The sequence below is a fragment of the Semicossyphus pulcher genome, unplaced genomic scaffold (assembly GCF_022749685.1).
Source record: "Semicossyphus pulcher isolate SPU_LCO1_2020_fin unplaced genomic scaffold, fSemPul1.0.p SCAF_5, whole genome shotgun sequence".
NCBI lineage: Eukaryota > Metazoa > Chordata > Actinopteri > Labriformes > Labridae > Semicossyphus > Semicossyphus pulcher.
Genome location: NW_027211726.1, coordinates 27,980,056 through 27,996,783, shown reverse-complemented (window position 1 = coordinate 27,996,783; position 16,728 = coordinate 27,980,056). Strand labels below are relative to the sequence as shown.

General features: G+C 40.4%; 2 protein-coding genes across 2 annotated transcripts; both read right to left on the bottom strand.

Annotated features, from left to right (window-relative positions):
* Positions 1–170: 170 nt before the first annotated feature.
* On the bottom strand, positions 171–1,800 carry LOC138609081 (trophoblast glycoprotein-like). The gene is made up of 2 exons (XM_069681699.1): positions 1,547–1,800; positions 171–1,196 (listed from the first exon to the last, which is right to left on the bottom strand). Exons 1-2 carry the CDS (start codon positions 1,798–1,800, stop codon positions 347–349), a joined length of 1,104 nt encoding a protein of 367 aa, XP_069537800.1. The 3' UTR covers positions 171–346.
* A 1,811-nt stretch (positions 1,801–3,611) lies between these two features.
* On the bottom strand, positions 3,612–15,240 carry tmem222b (transmembrane protein 222b). The gene is made up of 6 exons (XM_069682146.1): positions 15,101–15,240; positions 13,660–13,744; positions 11,653–11,684; positions 11,437–11,533; positions 11,222–11,352; positions 3,612–7,657 (listed from the first exon to the last, which is right to left on the bottom strand). Exons 1-6 carry the CDS (start codon positions 15,217–15,219, stop codon positions 7,570–7,572), a joined length of 552 nt encoding a protein of 183 aa, XP_069538247.1. The 5' UTR covers positions 15,220–15,240; the 3' UTR covers positions 3,612–7,569.
* Between the last annotated feature and the right edge of the window lie 1,488 nt (positions 15,241–16,728).

Genomic DNA, 16,728 nt, shown 5'->3' with positions numbered 1-16,728 from the left:
GAATAATGAACAAAATAGTTCCACGCTGAAAGATGAGATCACTCTATTGATTAGGAAACAACACCTAGCTGACTTTAGGCACTTGCTGTGACTTTTCTGTGGACTTACATAAGAAACGTCAAATAAGAAACTTGCACAAACAAATCAGATATTCTGTATTAAAAGAGCTTATTAGTTGTGAATGAGGAAAGGCGAGCATTGCATGCTTTAATGAACAAGGCAGAAAGATTATTAACTCTATTGTATGTATATATTTACAGACAAACCTGTACAATTTTTACATTTTGCGACTGATAAATGCAATAAAAAAGAGTCAATAGAAAACACACCAGGCTAGATTGTCCCCTCAGATGTCAGCGCTGGTGGAGACCTGTGATAACCTGGGGCCAGAGTCGATCTCGAAGCGGTAGTGGTATCCCTCCCACACCTCCCTGCAGGCGTCACGCATGTCGTATATCCGCTTTTTGATGCCCTTGCGATTAAGATAAAGTACAAAGAGGAAAATGAGGCCTACAAACCCAAGGACTATACCCAGGAAGACGTAAGAGGTCTGCAGAGCGAGGTCAGCCCCTGCATTCCTCTGGTGACACCCCAAGGTCATTGTGCCCACAGCGAGCATTGATGTGTTTCTCATGCTGGCTGGGAAGGCACATACAAGGCCCTCGGCGTCTCTGATGCGTTCCTGTGATCTGTTGAGCCACAGAGCAAAAGGTTCGATTCCACACTTGCATGTGAACGGGTTCTCTCCCAGCAGAAGAGTCGCTGTGGTAAGGGAGTCCAGCTCTCGTAGGCCCTCCTCAGGCACCGTCTTGAGGGCGTTGACGGTGAGGTCGAGCTCTTCGAGGCGGTCCAAACCCGAGAAGGTGGAGTTGTGGATGGCCACTAGGGAATTGTTGGAGAGCTGGAGCCGCTGCAGACTGCCCAGGTGGGAGAAGATCCGTGAGGGTAGGAAGATGAGGCTGTTGTGGGACAGGTCCAGTCCCCTCAGGTTCCCCAAGGAGCTCCAGCGGAGGGATGTGGCCAAGTCCATCACCGATGAGTGGTTGTAGAGGGCTCGGCTTAGGTTGAGCTCCCGCAGAGACTGGTTCTGCACGGTGAAGGCCTCAGGGTGGATGACTGCCAGCTGGTTGTTGCTCAGATCCAGGGACCGGAGGCTGCGGAGTCCGGCGAAGGTGTGGGACTCCACCTCGGAAATTCTGGATTTGAGAAGATCCATGAACAAGAAACGAGGGTCACTTTAAAAACACATATACATGAGCACCAAAGTAAAGTAACAGTTCTAAGACTGAACATTTATTAATTGAAAGCTAATAGTTGATTTTGCCCCCCCAAAAAAATCCTGCAACCCCCCTGTTTAAGGTGGCATTAAAGCAAAGTATAAAACCTGTTCAGCAGCTGTATTTCAGGAACAATGAAGGCAAACTGTCCACTGAAAAGCAATATTTTTAATTTATGTTTACGGAATGTTGTAGTGGATGCCCCAGAATTTACATTAAATAAAGACAAAAAGGCGCAGGAGTCTTCAATCAATCAATCAGAGTCTTACCTGTTATTGCTCAGGGACAGGTTGGTCACATTGTCCAGCCCTTTAAAAGACTCCGGCCCAATTCGACTGATTTGGTTCCCAGTTATGAACAGATTCCTGGTGTATCCGGGGATCCCGGTCGGGATACTCCGCAGGTCTCTGGAGACGCACTTCACGGTGTGAGCCGCCTCCGAGCACTCGCAGCGCGGAGGGCAAGACGCGTAAACGGAGCCGAGCAGCGCGCACAAAACAACGTGCTTCGCTAAATCCAGCATGTTGAAAAAGAAAAGTGTGCGACCAGAGAAAAAGAAACCCACAGAAAAATGGTCCAACGATCAGCTCCGCCAACACATCATGCTCGACCCTCGTCCCGGCTGGGAATGCGCTTCAACTTTGCATCTCTGCAGAAAGTGTGGCCGGGAGGCAGGGTCTGATTTCCATGAGAACAAAACCGGGGGTCGCGCTGATCAGAGGGGGTGTTTGATCCTTTAGCCGAGGCAAAGCGGGGCGTCGCTTCTTCTGCAACAATGAAGTTAAAAAAGGACCATCGACTGGTGCGATGATCTGCGGGGAGGGGCTTCTCTCCTGCCTGCACCCTGCCCGGATCCACGAGAGCTTCCTCTCAGCTCGAGGAGACACTGCTGGCACGACTGATGGATGAGGAGGAGAAAGTGTTCAGCTCATTCTCTTTATCATATCTACTATCGCGCGCGCTGCAGCCAAATATATATGACGTCAATGGCATTGGTCAGTACTATAGTCCCTCACTCCTGAGCCCAACTGTGGGTGTAGAAACCTGAACTATATTCCTTTCATAATAAAAGTCTAAAATATTCTCCTTCTGTACAACAATAGGGGAGACTGGGGTTGGTTGTCACATTTTAACCCTAGTGTGAATTGCTCCGCGTAGAGGCAGCTTTAAATAGTAATTCCTGTATTTTATGGAAGCCTAAGTCTTTGGTTAAAATACATATTGATTCAATTTCTGTGTCTTATTTTATCACATTTATGCTTTATATACCAAATACGTTTTAAAATAAATAGGATCACTATGGTATTATACTCATCAAAGCTCTTTGTCTTTTAGTTTAAACCATGAATGTAAACATGATTATTTCAGTTATCATCTGTTAGAAGTAAAATTGAAGGAATGAACACGTTTTACTTAAGCATTGTTTCATAATTAATTATAACAATGGAACACAGGCCAGACAACCAACCCCACCTGACCTCTTGATGAAGGTTACACTAGCCACCACGTCCTAAACTAAAAAGTAGACCAAATTATAGCTAATTCCATTCTCTTTTTAATGGTTTGATTCACCTTTAAAGTGCTTAACGATACAAAATACAAATTTTAATGACAAAAACAACATGAAAAAAAAATCTGAACCATGATTTATCCAACATTTCACCTTCATGAAACCTCCATGTTTTTTGTGTCTCACAAAACAAACTTGACAGCCAAATATTTAATATCAACATGATGTACAGCGACCCCTTGGATTGGCTTATGACAACTGACCCTGGTCTCCCCTGCTGACAGGAGTTTCATTGTATTTCTATGATTTTGCTTGATAGAGGATGTTTCTGACAATTGCATAGACTTTGCCCTAACTTCACTATTTACTAGTTTGTGAATCTGATGTCCCTGGTCATTCCCACCTACCCAGGTGGTATGTTAAAGCGGGGGAGGGGTGTTTGGGGGCCAGACTGCAAAGCCTTTGATCCCCTTTCTCTTGAATACCAGATACTCTGCAGGATAATGGCCACTGAGTGGGACTTTAGCCACTTGATAGCAGAGTATCAAAGCTGTGACCGCTTCCCTTCCTTAGTGTTGATTCTGACAGCTTAAAATGATTATTACAGGAATCACTTCGGAGTGTATTTATAGAAACCTCGAGCTGAGGAGGGGGAGGAGGGGACTCCGTCTTTCATGGCTCAGAGAGCCTTGAAATCCTAACATCATCTCTCCTGCTGACAGTCCTGATGAAGTACGCTTTTCATAACTCAATGAGGGAAATCTAAGTTAAAAATAACTCCCACAACTTTCTACAATAATAGACATCTTTATTGTTGTTATAGATGTAAGTCATAAACACATTCAGAGTTCACACAATCACTTGCAGGAGTCTTTAAAATCCCCCTGTGGGCTGTATGAGCTGCAGCATAAAAGATGTTTTGGGGATTACAGAAACAAAGGAGGGTTTTGGGATTGCAGACTGGTGTAAGTATATATGGACGGTGGCACTAATAATGGCATCCAAACTGTCTTTTGTCGTCAGACCACAGGTCCCCACATTCCTGGACCTGGCTCTTGGATACAACAAGGCACCACAGCAGGCTGCATCTAAAACCATTCAAATGATCCCCACTCAATATTGCATTCCTGCACATGCACTCTGATAAATTATAAGACAATTTCTCTATCTTTTAAGAACATCATATATACAGTATATTTAAGTAAAAAGCAGTAATAATGTAAAGGCATGTTGAAGTTTAATCAGCTGATATGACGGACCATTCATTCATAATCTTTTATGGCTCACACATTATGAATGAACTCCTTTAAGAAAACAATGCGTCTCCAATTTTCTTAAAGGAGTTCATTCATTCAATGCACTTACGCACAATAACAGAGAACTAGAGGGCTTTTTACTTCTCTGTTTGTTTCCATAAGTCCACATTTGCTTAATTTAGTTTTTGAAAACACTCAAATGTTCCCTCAGCAGGTTTTCTGTGTTGTTACTGCAGTCTAAAAGAGCCACAAGATATGGGCAAATAAGTCTAAAATAAGCATCAGTATAATGGACCTTTAACCAGACAAATCTTTTACACTTAAAGTATACCATAAGTACATACTAATATATAATATCTGTCTAGCCCTTTTGGAAAGTACCATCTTGCTAGGGGGGGGGCTTTTTGTGTGGTAAAATAATGGCGCAGGGACTTAATTTAGACCCTATTTCCTCCAAAGGTCCCCAAGTCCCAGGGGAAAGTTCCTGCAATGGAAACACAGCTTTAGCAACAACAATCTGGATGCAGGGCAGCCAGTTTGCTTGCCTGCATCCAAAGTCCTAAAATCTATACCTAAATCTGTGGAATGGCCTTTAAACAGTCATGAAGTGAAACATTAAAAAGATTTTACATATTCCCAAAACTATACATTTATGTAGACTGTATGCACTGTTCACACCGAGAGTAGATTTCCATTTCTTTCCTCATCTTAATGCTTTGAAAAAATTCACTCTGCAGCGCTAATCTACAGAGTCTGTAGCTACACACGACACAGTACAGGCTATTGCATTAAATCAACTTAAACAGGCCTGTTGTGGTCTAATGTATTATTTATTCTCTCAAGGTTTACCAGCAATCACATACAACTTGAAAGAGATTAAGAGAAAGATATGCAATAATAAATATAGAAATTAATCAGTGGGCAGTTGGCTGCAGTGAAATGCAGCTGATTATTAATAAAGAAGCCACAGTATGAGTCAGACTTCACTCTCAAGCGCTCTTATTCTTGCATGCATGCAGTGCATACATGCTGGCATGCGATCACATGCTCGCTCTCTCTCTCTCCACTTGCTGTGTGCATGACTAGCACACACACAAACACACACACACGCTTGCACACTTATTCAGGCACAATTCTGCTTCCCTGCAGAGCAGAAATGATACGAGTACAAAGAAGAGAAATTAAAGGGTAAATAATTCAAAGGATAAATCTGGAGTGAGCATCAAGTTTGCAAAGTATATAAAGAGCACCTGGTGTACAGTGTAATGTGTTTTCAAATATTTACAGGCAACATGGGTGAGATACACACAAGAGGCCACAGAGCGTCTGCTTTCAACAGAAGCTGAATGAGGAGAGCACAGTTAAACCCTTAATACTGAAAATAAAACAGATTTTTATTTATAAGCTCACACCTAAATGACATCTACTTTGGATTATTGGCCGGTCATATCAAACGCTTTGTGAAACAGCGCTGACATTTCACAATGACCTTCGAATCGGCTCTGCAGAGGTAGGAACCAGCAGGAGCGACGCTGCTCGGCTCTGGGGAAAGCTGGGGATATTCAGCGGGGGTTTGGTGAGTGTGAAAACCTGAGGATCCTGGCTACCTGCTGCTTCTGGCAGCAACACGGACAAAGAGGGGGCTCAAGACTTTTTTCTGTTTGATTGAAAACAATGAGGGGATTTAAATCTACTCATGACAGCCATGGCAATGGATTTCAAGTGCCAACCATCATGTGGAGGTAAGGTTATAAAAAAAAAAAACTACATGACTGAGATATAAAAAATGAGGGATCTATGAGAGAGGTCATTTTAGGCACTGACTCCTGCTCTTTCCATAAAACTTTTCTCAGGTAGAACAAAAACACCAGACCAGGTTTCATATCTCTAACAGGCTGGAGCCACCAGCTGTTCCAACAACGACTCGGATATTTAAGTGCACAGTTTGAATTGGTCTCCCATTCTCCTACATTTGGCACAAGTATATTTACTTTTCTGTAGGGCTGCACCCTGAAACACACATCAGTAAAGATTATCAAACATTAGTAAAGAAGACCCGAGTTAACTTCCATTTTGTCAGTCAAATCTCAGCTTTTTCTCAGAATTAACCTCTGGTGTTTACTGTTCAAAAGATTTTAACCAGGAGCTGAATTATCCTCATTTCAAAGACAAACTCTTGAAAAATTAAAACTGGTAAAACACAGAATAGGGGCGCCGGTTTAGCTCAGCCAGTACAGCAGGCGCCCCATAAACAGAGGTATACTCCTTGACGCATTAGCCTAGGTTTGACTCCCACCCTCAGCCCTTTGATATGATATGATCCCTACTCTCTCCTCCCCTCATTGCCTGTCTATCTTCACTGTCCCATCAATAAAGACAAAGGCCAAAAACTTAATTTTGGTGGTAAGGTGACAAAGTTATCCAGCCAATCATGATAAACATGCGCCTTAAAGATAAAACATGAGCCTCAGGTAGATAGGAGTTTGATGTGGCGCTGACCTGAATAAAAACAAAGGAACAAATAGTCGATGATTTGTATTGAACAGCCAAATCTGATTCGACTGACAAAAAGCTCGGAGTCGGGTACAGCCCTGCTATCCTTATAGGTATCTCCCACAGCCACATTCATTGAGGTTGCTACAATCGTTGCACAGATGATCTGTAGTTAAAGTTATGAAAACACTTATTGTAAACCTATCAAAGTAGTACCATGAGGTGATACATGTAATGCATGTAAAACACATTTGAGAAAATATTTCTTTTAGAAGATGCCGACTCTTTGAAATCCTCCCGAGTTAGACTGAATACAAGTAAGAAAATGCACAAAAATACAAACTGCTCTGGCGTATTTAAGTTTCAGTTGCAGTACTGTAGAAGAGCTACATTATAGATCAAGCATGAAATGCATTAATTCCCTAGAAAGGCATCTAATTGATTTAACATGTCTGTGGTCCACAGTATAAAAATGGAATTCTGGAAGCACAGGAACATGGGATTAATCTCCCAATCCATTACAAAGGTCATCAAATCTGAAAGCAAGGCATGACTGTGTGTCCCCTCAGAGAAGTCAACAATGAACAGTATGTACCTCTATTCAACTATTAATACAGCTACACAACTTCTACACTTTGTGGGTGGTGATGGCTTAAACCTGCTGTTAGGCCTTCTAAAATCATAATCCATTAGGTGCGTGTGTTTGGTTCTGGTAGATGTGGAGGTGGTGGTGTGTTAAGTTACTTCTCTCAAAATAAACGGCTGAATGTAAATGAGTTTCCACCACCAGGGCATTTGAGCTTCACCGGAGTAATGCCAGCAACAGGCTGTCTGCTTTACACAAACCAAGCATGTGTTGGTGTACATGTGTTGGACATTCCTGTTCAACAATCTCCTCTTTGAGGCGAGCAGTCTTGTCATCCCCTTGATTACTCTCGCTAGTCACTGTGTGATGCCCCCACCGTTGTCTAAAAGGTCAACCCCTCGTCCGACCTTCAGGGGGTTCCACTGTATCCTGAACCTGCCTCCCAGGTCACCGCAGGTTGAGGGCCAGGGCCACTGTGAGGATGATGCCCATCAGCATCAGGAAAGGCAGCCAGGTCTTCAGAAAGCCTGCACAGCTGGAGGAGAGGAATAACAGAAACATGAAGGTGATGGCAGAGGAAAAAAGAGGCTTATCCCCCACCTTGAGTCTTGATAATGTTCTGCTTCAGACCAGAAAGGAAAAAAATCATCAATAACCCTGCACTTGCTGTAACTATAGCTCCTCTTACACTGCCAGTTCAAGGCGGGATTAATATGCCTCTGTTATGTTTTGTCTTCTATGTAAAACGCACGGAGGAGAAGCGGTGGGTTGAAATCGCTCTGCCTCTGAGCCAGCATCGGAGGTAGTAACAGAGGCTGCTTGTTTACACCTTGTGCATGCTTTGCATCTGCAATGCCAGAACGCTGTAATAACACACACTGGGGCGGCTTTACACCAGCGTTGCCTGGCCCGATGAATTATGCTAAAGACGGCATGATGGCCTAGCTTCGTTACGGCACTGTGGCGTAAGGAAAGCCTATTTTCCCCTGCTGAGAACTAAAACACACAGCTTCTATGATTAAGAGGGACTTATAAAAATTAAAAGGAAGCAAAGCAAAAAGTCATTCAAATCGAGGACAGCCCCTGACTAAAGGTTTTCCTGACAGTCTGCTTTTGTCATTTTTATCATTTTTGAGGGGAGTGGGGGACTAAGATAGGTATGAGAAATGCACGGACAACAGTCAAAGGTATAATCCAGACATATTGTACAGACAATCATCTTAGGATGTTAACGTTTTTTCCTATGTACTTATAGTTGTGTTTTAATCGATCCTTTTTATCTCGTGTTTATAAAAATTCAATGTGTACATGTTGTTCCTGAGTAATGCCTGGATAACCCACTGCTGTAGCAAAAATAAGTTCCCTGTTTGGGATCAATAGAGTCGATCCATCTATCTGTCCATTCATCCATCTATTAAGGCATAGCTTCCATGTGGCGTTTGAGGTGCCTTTTTCTATGACTAATCAACCAATAAAAAATTGGTTGACAAAGACTTCTAAAAAGCTATTGGTTTGGTCAACTATCAGAAGCCCTGTAAGAACCAGCAATGATGACTACAAAGTATATTGACTTGACGTGTGGCTTGAAGTTGATGTTTCCTGTGCATGTGGGTTAATGATACTGGGAAGTGAGGCTACATTAAACCTCAGGGTATTCTTAACTGACTCATGGTGCATTTTTATGGCAGGCTACATTTTGGTGTTATGTTTAATTCATAAATCTTCACGCTTGGTTTATACTGCTTGAATTCTAGCTAAATTGCTGAATTTGAATGTTTTTTCTTCCCGAGAAATTCACAATGACAAAAGTAACTGGGGCCTTGAAGCCACTGTGCACCAAAGTGGCTACAGAGAGAAGTGACTGCAGTTACTTCAATGGTCTTGTCTTATCAACCTCTTACTTTCCAACAATCTACATCCCTGTAACACAAGTATTTCAAGGCCTTTTGGAGGAATGGCCTATATACACTCTTAATACTCCCCAAGAATCAGGGCTTTCTCTCCCTTCAGGTTCAAGGCATACCAGTGAAATCGTGCCCGAGCCCCTGGGATCTCTGAGAGAAACCTCATTCAAAAGCTTCAGCCCTACTTCTTATGGTGGCTTTGAAGAGAGCAGCTGTAGATTACAGGCAAGGCACAGTCGGAGCCTTTAAGGCAACTAAAATACTAACACTTTTGGACAGAAGATGCGAATTGAAAATTTTCTGTACAGTTTCAAAATATTTCTGTTTATAATTTTTAACACTGCATGTTGTCCATGATAACTATATTGTTTCTAATCTTCTGCTCTGCAAAAAGCATTTAACGTCATTTAACTTTGCCGAACATGCAAGTTGATCGGGTTTTTATTATAATTTCATTTGGTGTTACAGAAATATTGTGGAACTGACCAAATTATTTAAAATACCACAGTTACACAATAACACAAACTAACTGACCAACCAATCAGGGCAGCGGTGGAAGAGCAACTCCTCTTTTCTGCGAGGCAAAACTACTGTTTTTGTCAATGAAGTGTAGTTGCTTCAAAGGCAGCAAAGCAACGCCTGTTTATGGTTAAAAAAAAAAAAGGTCTTACCTAAACAAAAAGGTTTTCTTTTTTGCAATCAACTCATCATTTAACGTATGCATACTTCCAATGGGCACATTTCTCCTGGAGCAATTCAATCACGTTTTGAACCTTATAGTCCTACTATGCATCAAAACATGCTCAGGTTACAAAATTTCAGAATACCCCTTTAATACCACTGCTACTGCCGCCGTCAGTCAACTCATTACTCTATTTTTTGCTGTTAAGATTTTAGTCATATCAGACCTAGATTATCTTACAAAGCAGTTTTAGTAAAATGTATTCACTGAGTGTATTTTGTTCCTTTTTTTCCATCCCTTCATTCATGTATTTTTTTTTGTCAATGTTGAAAAACTTTAAACTTTGATCACAAAAACCCCAAACATTTTAGATAGCTGGCTACTGTGTTACTGAAACAGTTTAACCTGCAACAGACTGTATGGAACAACATAGTAAAGTGAGTCCAAATGTTCTTGAAAATTCACAGATGTATGTTTTGATCACCTTTTCATAAAGTACTCTACAGTGTATACAGACAGTAGTCCGATCCAGGCAGATTTTTCAATGTGTTGGATCTAATCCAGCACAATGGATTCAAAAATCAGACAAAGACTACAGTTTGAAGCTCTGATTCTGAGCAATTATCTGATGATGTTTACTGTCTGAAAGTCTAAAACACAGAGGCATGAGCAGGTCCTGGTGATGCTCTGCCAGGCCTGTACAGCAGCCATCACCTCATCCAGCTCTTTCAGGGGCTTCAGCAGGTGAGCCACCTGTTCAGTTGGACTAAGATCAGGTGACTGATACAGGCAGTCAAGGACATTTCTAAAAATTGGGTGACTGTTACACCAAGATTAACTTTTAAGATTAAAATGTATAGTTACATCTGATTCACACAAACTTAAATAGCACTCCGAAGATCTTTGCTGTAGTTTCAGGTAATAATCTTGAAGATTTTCATGTAAATAAATGTCTGTTAATTCATCTATCACTGAATGAGTAACACAATGGTGATTGAGCCTATATGGCCCACTGATGAAAGCCTTTGCATTTGCAGTATTACAGACTGGGTGTCTGTGGTGACTTTCACAGAAAAAATCACAAGCTGCGTCCAGTTAGTGACGCGTTTTCCATCAGCCAGCAGTGGTTGGTCTGCCAGAGAGGGTAAACGGAGCTAAGCGGCTGCTTTTCCGGTCTCTGCAAGTGTTGCGAGTAAACAGTAATCTACTATGTCCGAACAAACAAAGAAAAGATCGATGACAACAGATAAAACTTCAACAAAGCATTCAACGCTCAGATGAAGGTAAACTGTCTAAAAAGGAAAGCGACCGTTAACAACCGGAGCCAACCATGGACGTCACACATGCAACACTGCCTGGATATCTATCTCCATATCATAGGTGCCGCCAAACAGAACGAAACCAAGATCTTCGAGATTAGCACTTTAACATCCATTTAGTTTTCAGTACCATAACTCAAACCCTCTAAGAAGTCTAACCCTGGCAAAGTCTGAATAATGTTAGCCCTTCTTACCTGACATGTTTCCCATGAATGAGAACAAGGAGGCACAGTTTGACCATGTTCCACGAGGTGCTGTTTTCATATCGCATCAGATTCAGAGCCATGGCCACATGTGAGTGACAGTTGTCACAGCAGAGGTTGTGCTATTGAGAAAACAAAAGGAAAAATCATCACTATTGTTTCCACTTTAACAAAGTCAATAAAAGTCCACAAGTCTACTTATTTACCATTCTGTGCTTATACTCTTCTGAAGCATCATGCACTGCTGTGTCCCAGGCATTGGAGCCACTGGCATAGACTTTGCTAACGTCAAGCATCCAGTACCTAGAGTCCAAGAGAAAAAAATGTAGTGTTGTGACGAAAAGATAAAAGGAGAAATGTTTGAGTCAATCCATTTTTCACAGTTTAAATCACAAAAGCCCAAATATTTTCAATATTCTTACTTTGTCGGTCTTCCAAAAGCCATGTTGTCCTCCTGCAAAGAAAGAATTGTTTAATTTTCTATTTGAAAACAGATCGTTTGAAGGGTGAAGGAAAACATATCCAGAGACCATCATTAGATCCAAATTTGTGCTGCCTGTCAGATGTAAACCTACAACTTTAAAATACTGGAAAATAAATGGTGTCTCATGATGTGATGAAGAATCACATGTTCACTGACACACTTTTGGGTTTTATGTAAACCGGAAGATGTAATTTGGATGGTTTAGCATTAAGAATTTAGGAAATGTGCCTCACATCCTGTTTGTCATTATTCCCCATTCACTTGTTTATGTGAAACAGCCCAATAGGTCCAAATTTAAAACAGTGAACTACTTGTCCTGTTACTGTTAAAATCACATAGTATCCAGCAAAAACCCTGCTGGTTTAACCTCAATGATAGTCATTTCCAGAAACTGTAAACTTTATAGACAACGCCACAGAAGGGTCCACTCTCAATTCATTGAGAAGTTTGGAGAGCTCCAGCAAAAACGTGAGGTGGTCTAACTCTAAGACAACAAGGCGACCTAAGGAGTATCCAAAATGCTTACAGACAATATACAACAGCTGTGGGGGCTCCCCGGTTGCTCACTTGGTACAGCTGTACCATTAAGGCTGAGACCTTACTGCATGCTGTATGTCATACCCCCTCTCTCTCTACAACATATTTCCTTCAGATCAAGGCAAGATGGGCATAAAAACAAATCTTTAAAAATGACATCAAGATGCTTAAAATCCTAAGGTGCTTTTTGGCCAGAAGAACCAGGAACTTTTAGTTCCAGGAACCTGTTTGCATTTTCACAGTGGCCTACAGTCCCAGGAAGATTATGCAAATCAGGCCAATGACGTATAAAGAAGCAATAAAAGTAAGTGCACTACACTGCCAGTCCAGTAGGAGGCGGTAAGAAGAAGATGCAGGCCATACAACAAAGATGACGCCATAAAACACGATGAACGGTCCGGTATCATCATTTGTGCAACACTACAATTAGCCTGTTAGCATGGAGGAGATTCAAGTTGTGCTAAACTTGTGATAAACAATCTTGAAGCATGATAACAGTGAGCTTGCAGCTGCAGTCTTTTAAACATGGCAGGTGAAATAAAACGCTGCGAGTACTCGACCAATCAGAAACGCTCAGCCCTGCAGGCCCCACCCTGAAAGTTCCTGGACCTTCGGAAAGTTCTACTCCCCAAGCAGTGACTTTTCAGGGGGGAAATCAAGTACCCTGGACTAAATTTAGACCATGGTTCCTGCTATCCAAACGCACAGAGTTCTTCAAAAGGCCTAAAATCCGTGGCTGTCAGGAAGCAAAACCAGCTTGATACGTATTCTGCCAATCAGGATATCTTTCACAAATCAACACTTTCTCATGTGACACAAATCCGAACATGCTAGTAGCTCTTCAAAACATTTGGCTATTGACAGGAACAGGTCCGTCGGTTTAACCCTTCTGGGACTGGCAAACACTTGACTTGTTCATTTTACCGCCATTATTCAAACACCAAACCAGCGTTTTATTTGCAATGAGTGGGTTGCAGTAGTTAAAGAATATAATATACATACATTGAGGCAAATAACAAATAACATTTTTTTCTTGTAAAGTAAAAAAATAAAACTTGTTATATTTTTTACTAAATTCCTTTGTTTATTTAAAATGTATCATTACCATAAGCTAAAAAAAAGGCTTTTAAATTGGCTGCTGAAAATGGCCCGTCTATAGTTTCTGGTTTTAAAATCAACCCAACTAAATTTGTAATTGAATTGCCCTGCCATATTTTCTGTCTCCTATGGCTTTCACTATCAAATCAAGGCAAGATGGCCAAAAAATAATCTTTAAAAATTACATCAAGATGCTTAAAATCTTACTTGACTTCCATTGTGCAACTGTACTATACGTAATTCCACATAGAAGCAATATTCTCATTAAATCAGCTTATGTAAACATTACAGGTACACAGGCTTTACTCACTGAGACAAAGTAAGGTCCAGCAAAGTCCCGGATGATACCAGTGGAAGTGCAGATTCCCATATGGCCAATGAGTGGAAACAGCCATCTGACCAAAAACAACACGCAAAGTTAGCATTACAACACAAACGTGTTATGATTTTACACTATGTGTAAACAACTTGGCTATTTTATATCTGTAGACTTTATATCTATTTATTCTTGTTTATTCTATATTTCATTGTACACATTTTATCTTTTTCTACACTACGCAGCTCAGAGAGATGCTTCCCTGTTTCGTTGTTTTGCACAATGACAATAAAGACTTAAATAGAGATGCTATCCACAAAGACTGACACATAACCAAATGTCAGTTGACATTTTTAAAGCCCCTGTGAGGAGTTTTCTGATGGTTATGGAACAGAATGAAATTAATTCTGATTACTCTATATGACCTACAAAAGCAAACCAGGCCATCAGCGACAAGATTGATTATTTCTATATAGTTATTTTTAATGCCTGAATCTGCTGGCAGGGGGTAGGTGTCAGACAAAGTGATTAACAGCATGCTGCCTTTGTTATCATTTTCCAATGCAAATATTTCAAGTGATTTTTTGTTAAAAACCAACACTTAAGCATTTACAGGACAAAATCAGCAAAGAGATACGAGGTACGGCTTTGTCCACAGGGGGCGCCTACATCAACACAAACCGAAAGTTCCTCACAGGAGCTTTAACAAATAATTAGTCCATACGAAATAACCACAGGGTAAAGTCTATTTTTGGATAATCCTGTGTGAATTAAATACTTGACAAATAAAGTCCTTTTCTGCACATTAATGTCCATGTTAATAAACAGCGCTTCCCTCTATAGTTCTCTCCAGGTTCTCTCCTATATGCAAGAATTAGAATATAAAGCATAGTCAAAATGACTTATAAATTGCCTTACAGCAGTTCAGCCGCTGGTTTTGTGACATCACGATAGAAACGATATAGAAAAACACATAAAGTTTTAACGATCTATATTATCATATTGCCCAGCCCTATGTCTTTGTGTTTTACATTTTTGAGTTTAAACATTTTATGTTAAAGCATACTAACGTTCACCTTCAAACGGTTAGTATGCAAAACATGGTTTCACTTGTTATTGTATATTTGTTTTCTTTCTTTTTTTTTCATTGTTTACTTGGTTAAAATAAAATATTTTACTGATTACATGTAATGCATGTGCACATAAACAGATTCTAAATTACATTCATGAATTCTGCATTCAAAACTGTGACTCTGATTCGTACTAACAGCAGGGCCACTTTAAAACAACAGGTTTTTACAAGGGAATTAAGCAACAGGATGGCATTGTACGTGCGCTAGCTAACTGTTAGCTAAGCTAATAAAGCTGTCACTTCGTCTCATGTCTCGAGCTTTTGATAAAAAGCCGACCCGCACAGTGGAAAACAATAACTCACGACAACACGGGGATAGGTGTCCACACAATACAGTACGGATAGCGGCAGGTTTCTGTATTAATTTTCTCAGACGCTATGTGGTAATTCTTCATGGTGTCTTTATCAACAACATCCGCCATCACCCACAGCTGTGGAAAATGAACTTCATTTGTCCCACTTACAGCTGCATCAAGTCATCCGAGAACACGGAACAAGACCGGAAATGTAGACACTTCAGCTTCAAAATAAAAGTCAAAATGTTCCTGTTTTGAAAATAATTATGGGTACATAGAGATGTTTGCAGCGTCATAAACAATTCTAATTAATTATTGCTGTCATCTCAACATATGGCAAAACCCTAGCAGGAAATAGAGGCTCATGTGTAAAATCATGGCAAAACAAAATATAGTAATTGTATACAGGTTTTACTTTGAAAGGTAATATCGAATACTTTTTCTCTCACTCCAGCTGACTTGATAATATTTTCTGTCTTGGCAGCAGCAGTAGCTTCCGGGATCAATGCGAGCCAGCAAGGGAAATAGATCTGTCTAAAACTTTAGTCTAACAAGCCTGTAATTTTGTTCAACCCACAGCCCTTACAGCTAAAATATATTTCACGCTTCAGGCAGTTAAACTGAGATTCATTTCAAATACTTTTCTCCAAAGTAAGCCATTTAGTTGGATAATAATACATCTTTTGAATGCTTATACTAATAGCTGCACGGTTAAGCCCCTCAGTCACAGGCCATTATTGTGTGTGACTCATTGAGGAATTTCAGAACAGCCAGAATTTTCAGAATTCAGAAATAAAGAGTGATTTCATTTTCATATTATAATTTGAGTTGTAAAATGTTTTTTAAAGAATTTAAGTGTCAAATATGATGTGTACCACAGGAAGGAAGAATGAAATTGATTGGGTGTAGGTATAACATATAATTACACCTAAAAGTAAAGGGAAATATGCGCTAACAAAACCATTTTATTTTTATATGACAGTTAATCATAGTTGTTTATTTTAGCAACATCCCAAAACATTTTTTGGTCCAAGTTTCTTCAGTGTTAGGATACGCAGCCTTTTTTTTATTTTGGTCCATTGATTTATCAGAAATGAACATCAGTTAATTTGCTGCTGCCCTATCCAATGACCATTCTTACTTCAAAGGTATCACTGTATCAACACCTAGAATGTGGATTCTTTAAAAAGGGATTGCAGAAGCCAGTATCTCCCAATCTGTGAGTCAGGACCCCCAGAGTGTTTTTACAAGAGAAATCTGAGGGGTTGAAGAGTAAGACAAAATCAAAACAACAAAGCAAAAATTTTTCTTCTTTGTGTTTCCTCTCCTCATTTGCACTGCCTCTGAGTTAGGCCATTCCGAAAAGACATGATCAGAAATAATGAACATAAACATATTTTTTTTGGTTTTGTTTTACATTTTTATTGAATATTTTATTCTGTTTAACCCTCTCAACATTAGAAGTTCTGCAGTTACCTTATTTACTATTCTCATGCCATTTCTGGGTTCATTGTTTTGCACCAAAAAATGTAAACTTACTTGGTAATTATCCTGATTCTAACTTGTGTATCCAGAAAAGATTAATCACTTTGTACAACTTCCGTGTCAAGCCTGACGCACCCTTTAGACCCTTCT

Coding starts and splice junctions, on each gene's coding strand:
- tmem222b (XM_069682146.1), bottom strand. CDS start 15,219: ATGGCGGATGTTGTTGATAAAGACACCATGAAGAATTACCACATAGCG. Junction 13,745..15,100: donor ACACCTATCCCCGTGTTGTC/GTGAGTTATTGT, acceptor GTTTTTGGTCAG/ATGGCTGTTTCCACTCATTG. Junction 11,534..11,652: donor GCTTTTGGAAGACCGACAAA/GTAAGAATATTG, acceptor CTTGGACTCTAG/GTACTGGATGCTTGACGTTA.
- LOC138609081 (XM_069681699.1), bottom strand. CDS start 1,800: ATGCTGGATTTAGCGAAGCACGTTGTTTTGTGCGCGCTGCTCGGCTCC. Junction 1,197..1,546: donor CTGTCCCTGAGCAATAACAG/GTAAGACTCTGA, acceptor TCTCAAATCCAG/AATTTCCGAGGTGGAGTCCC.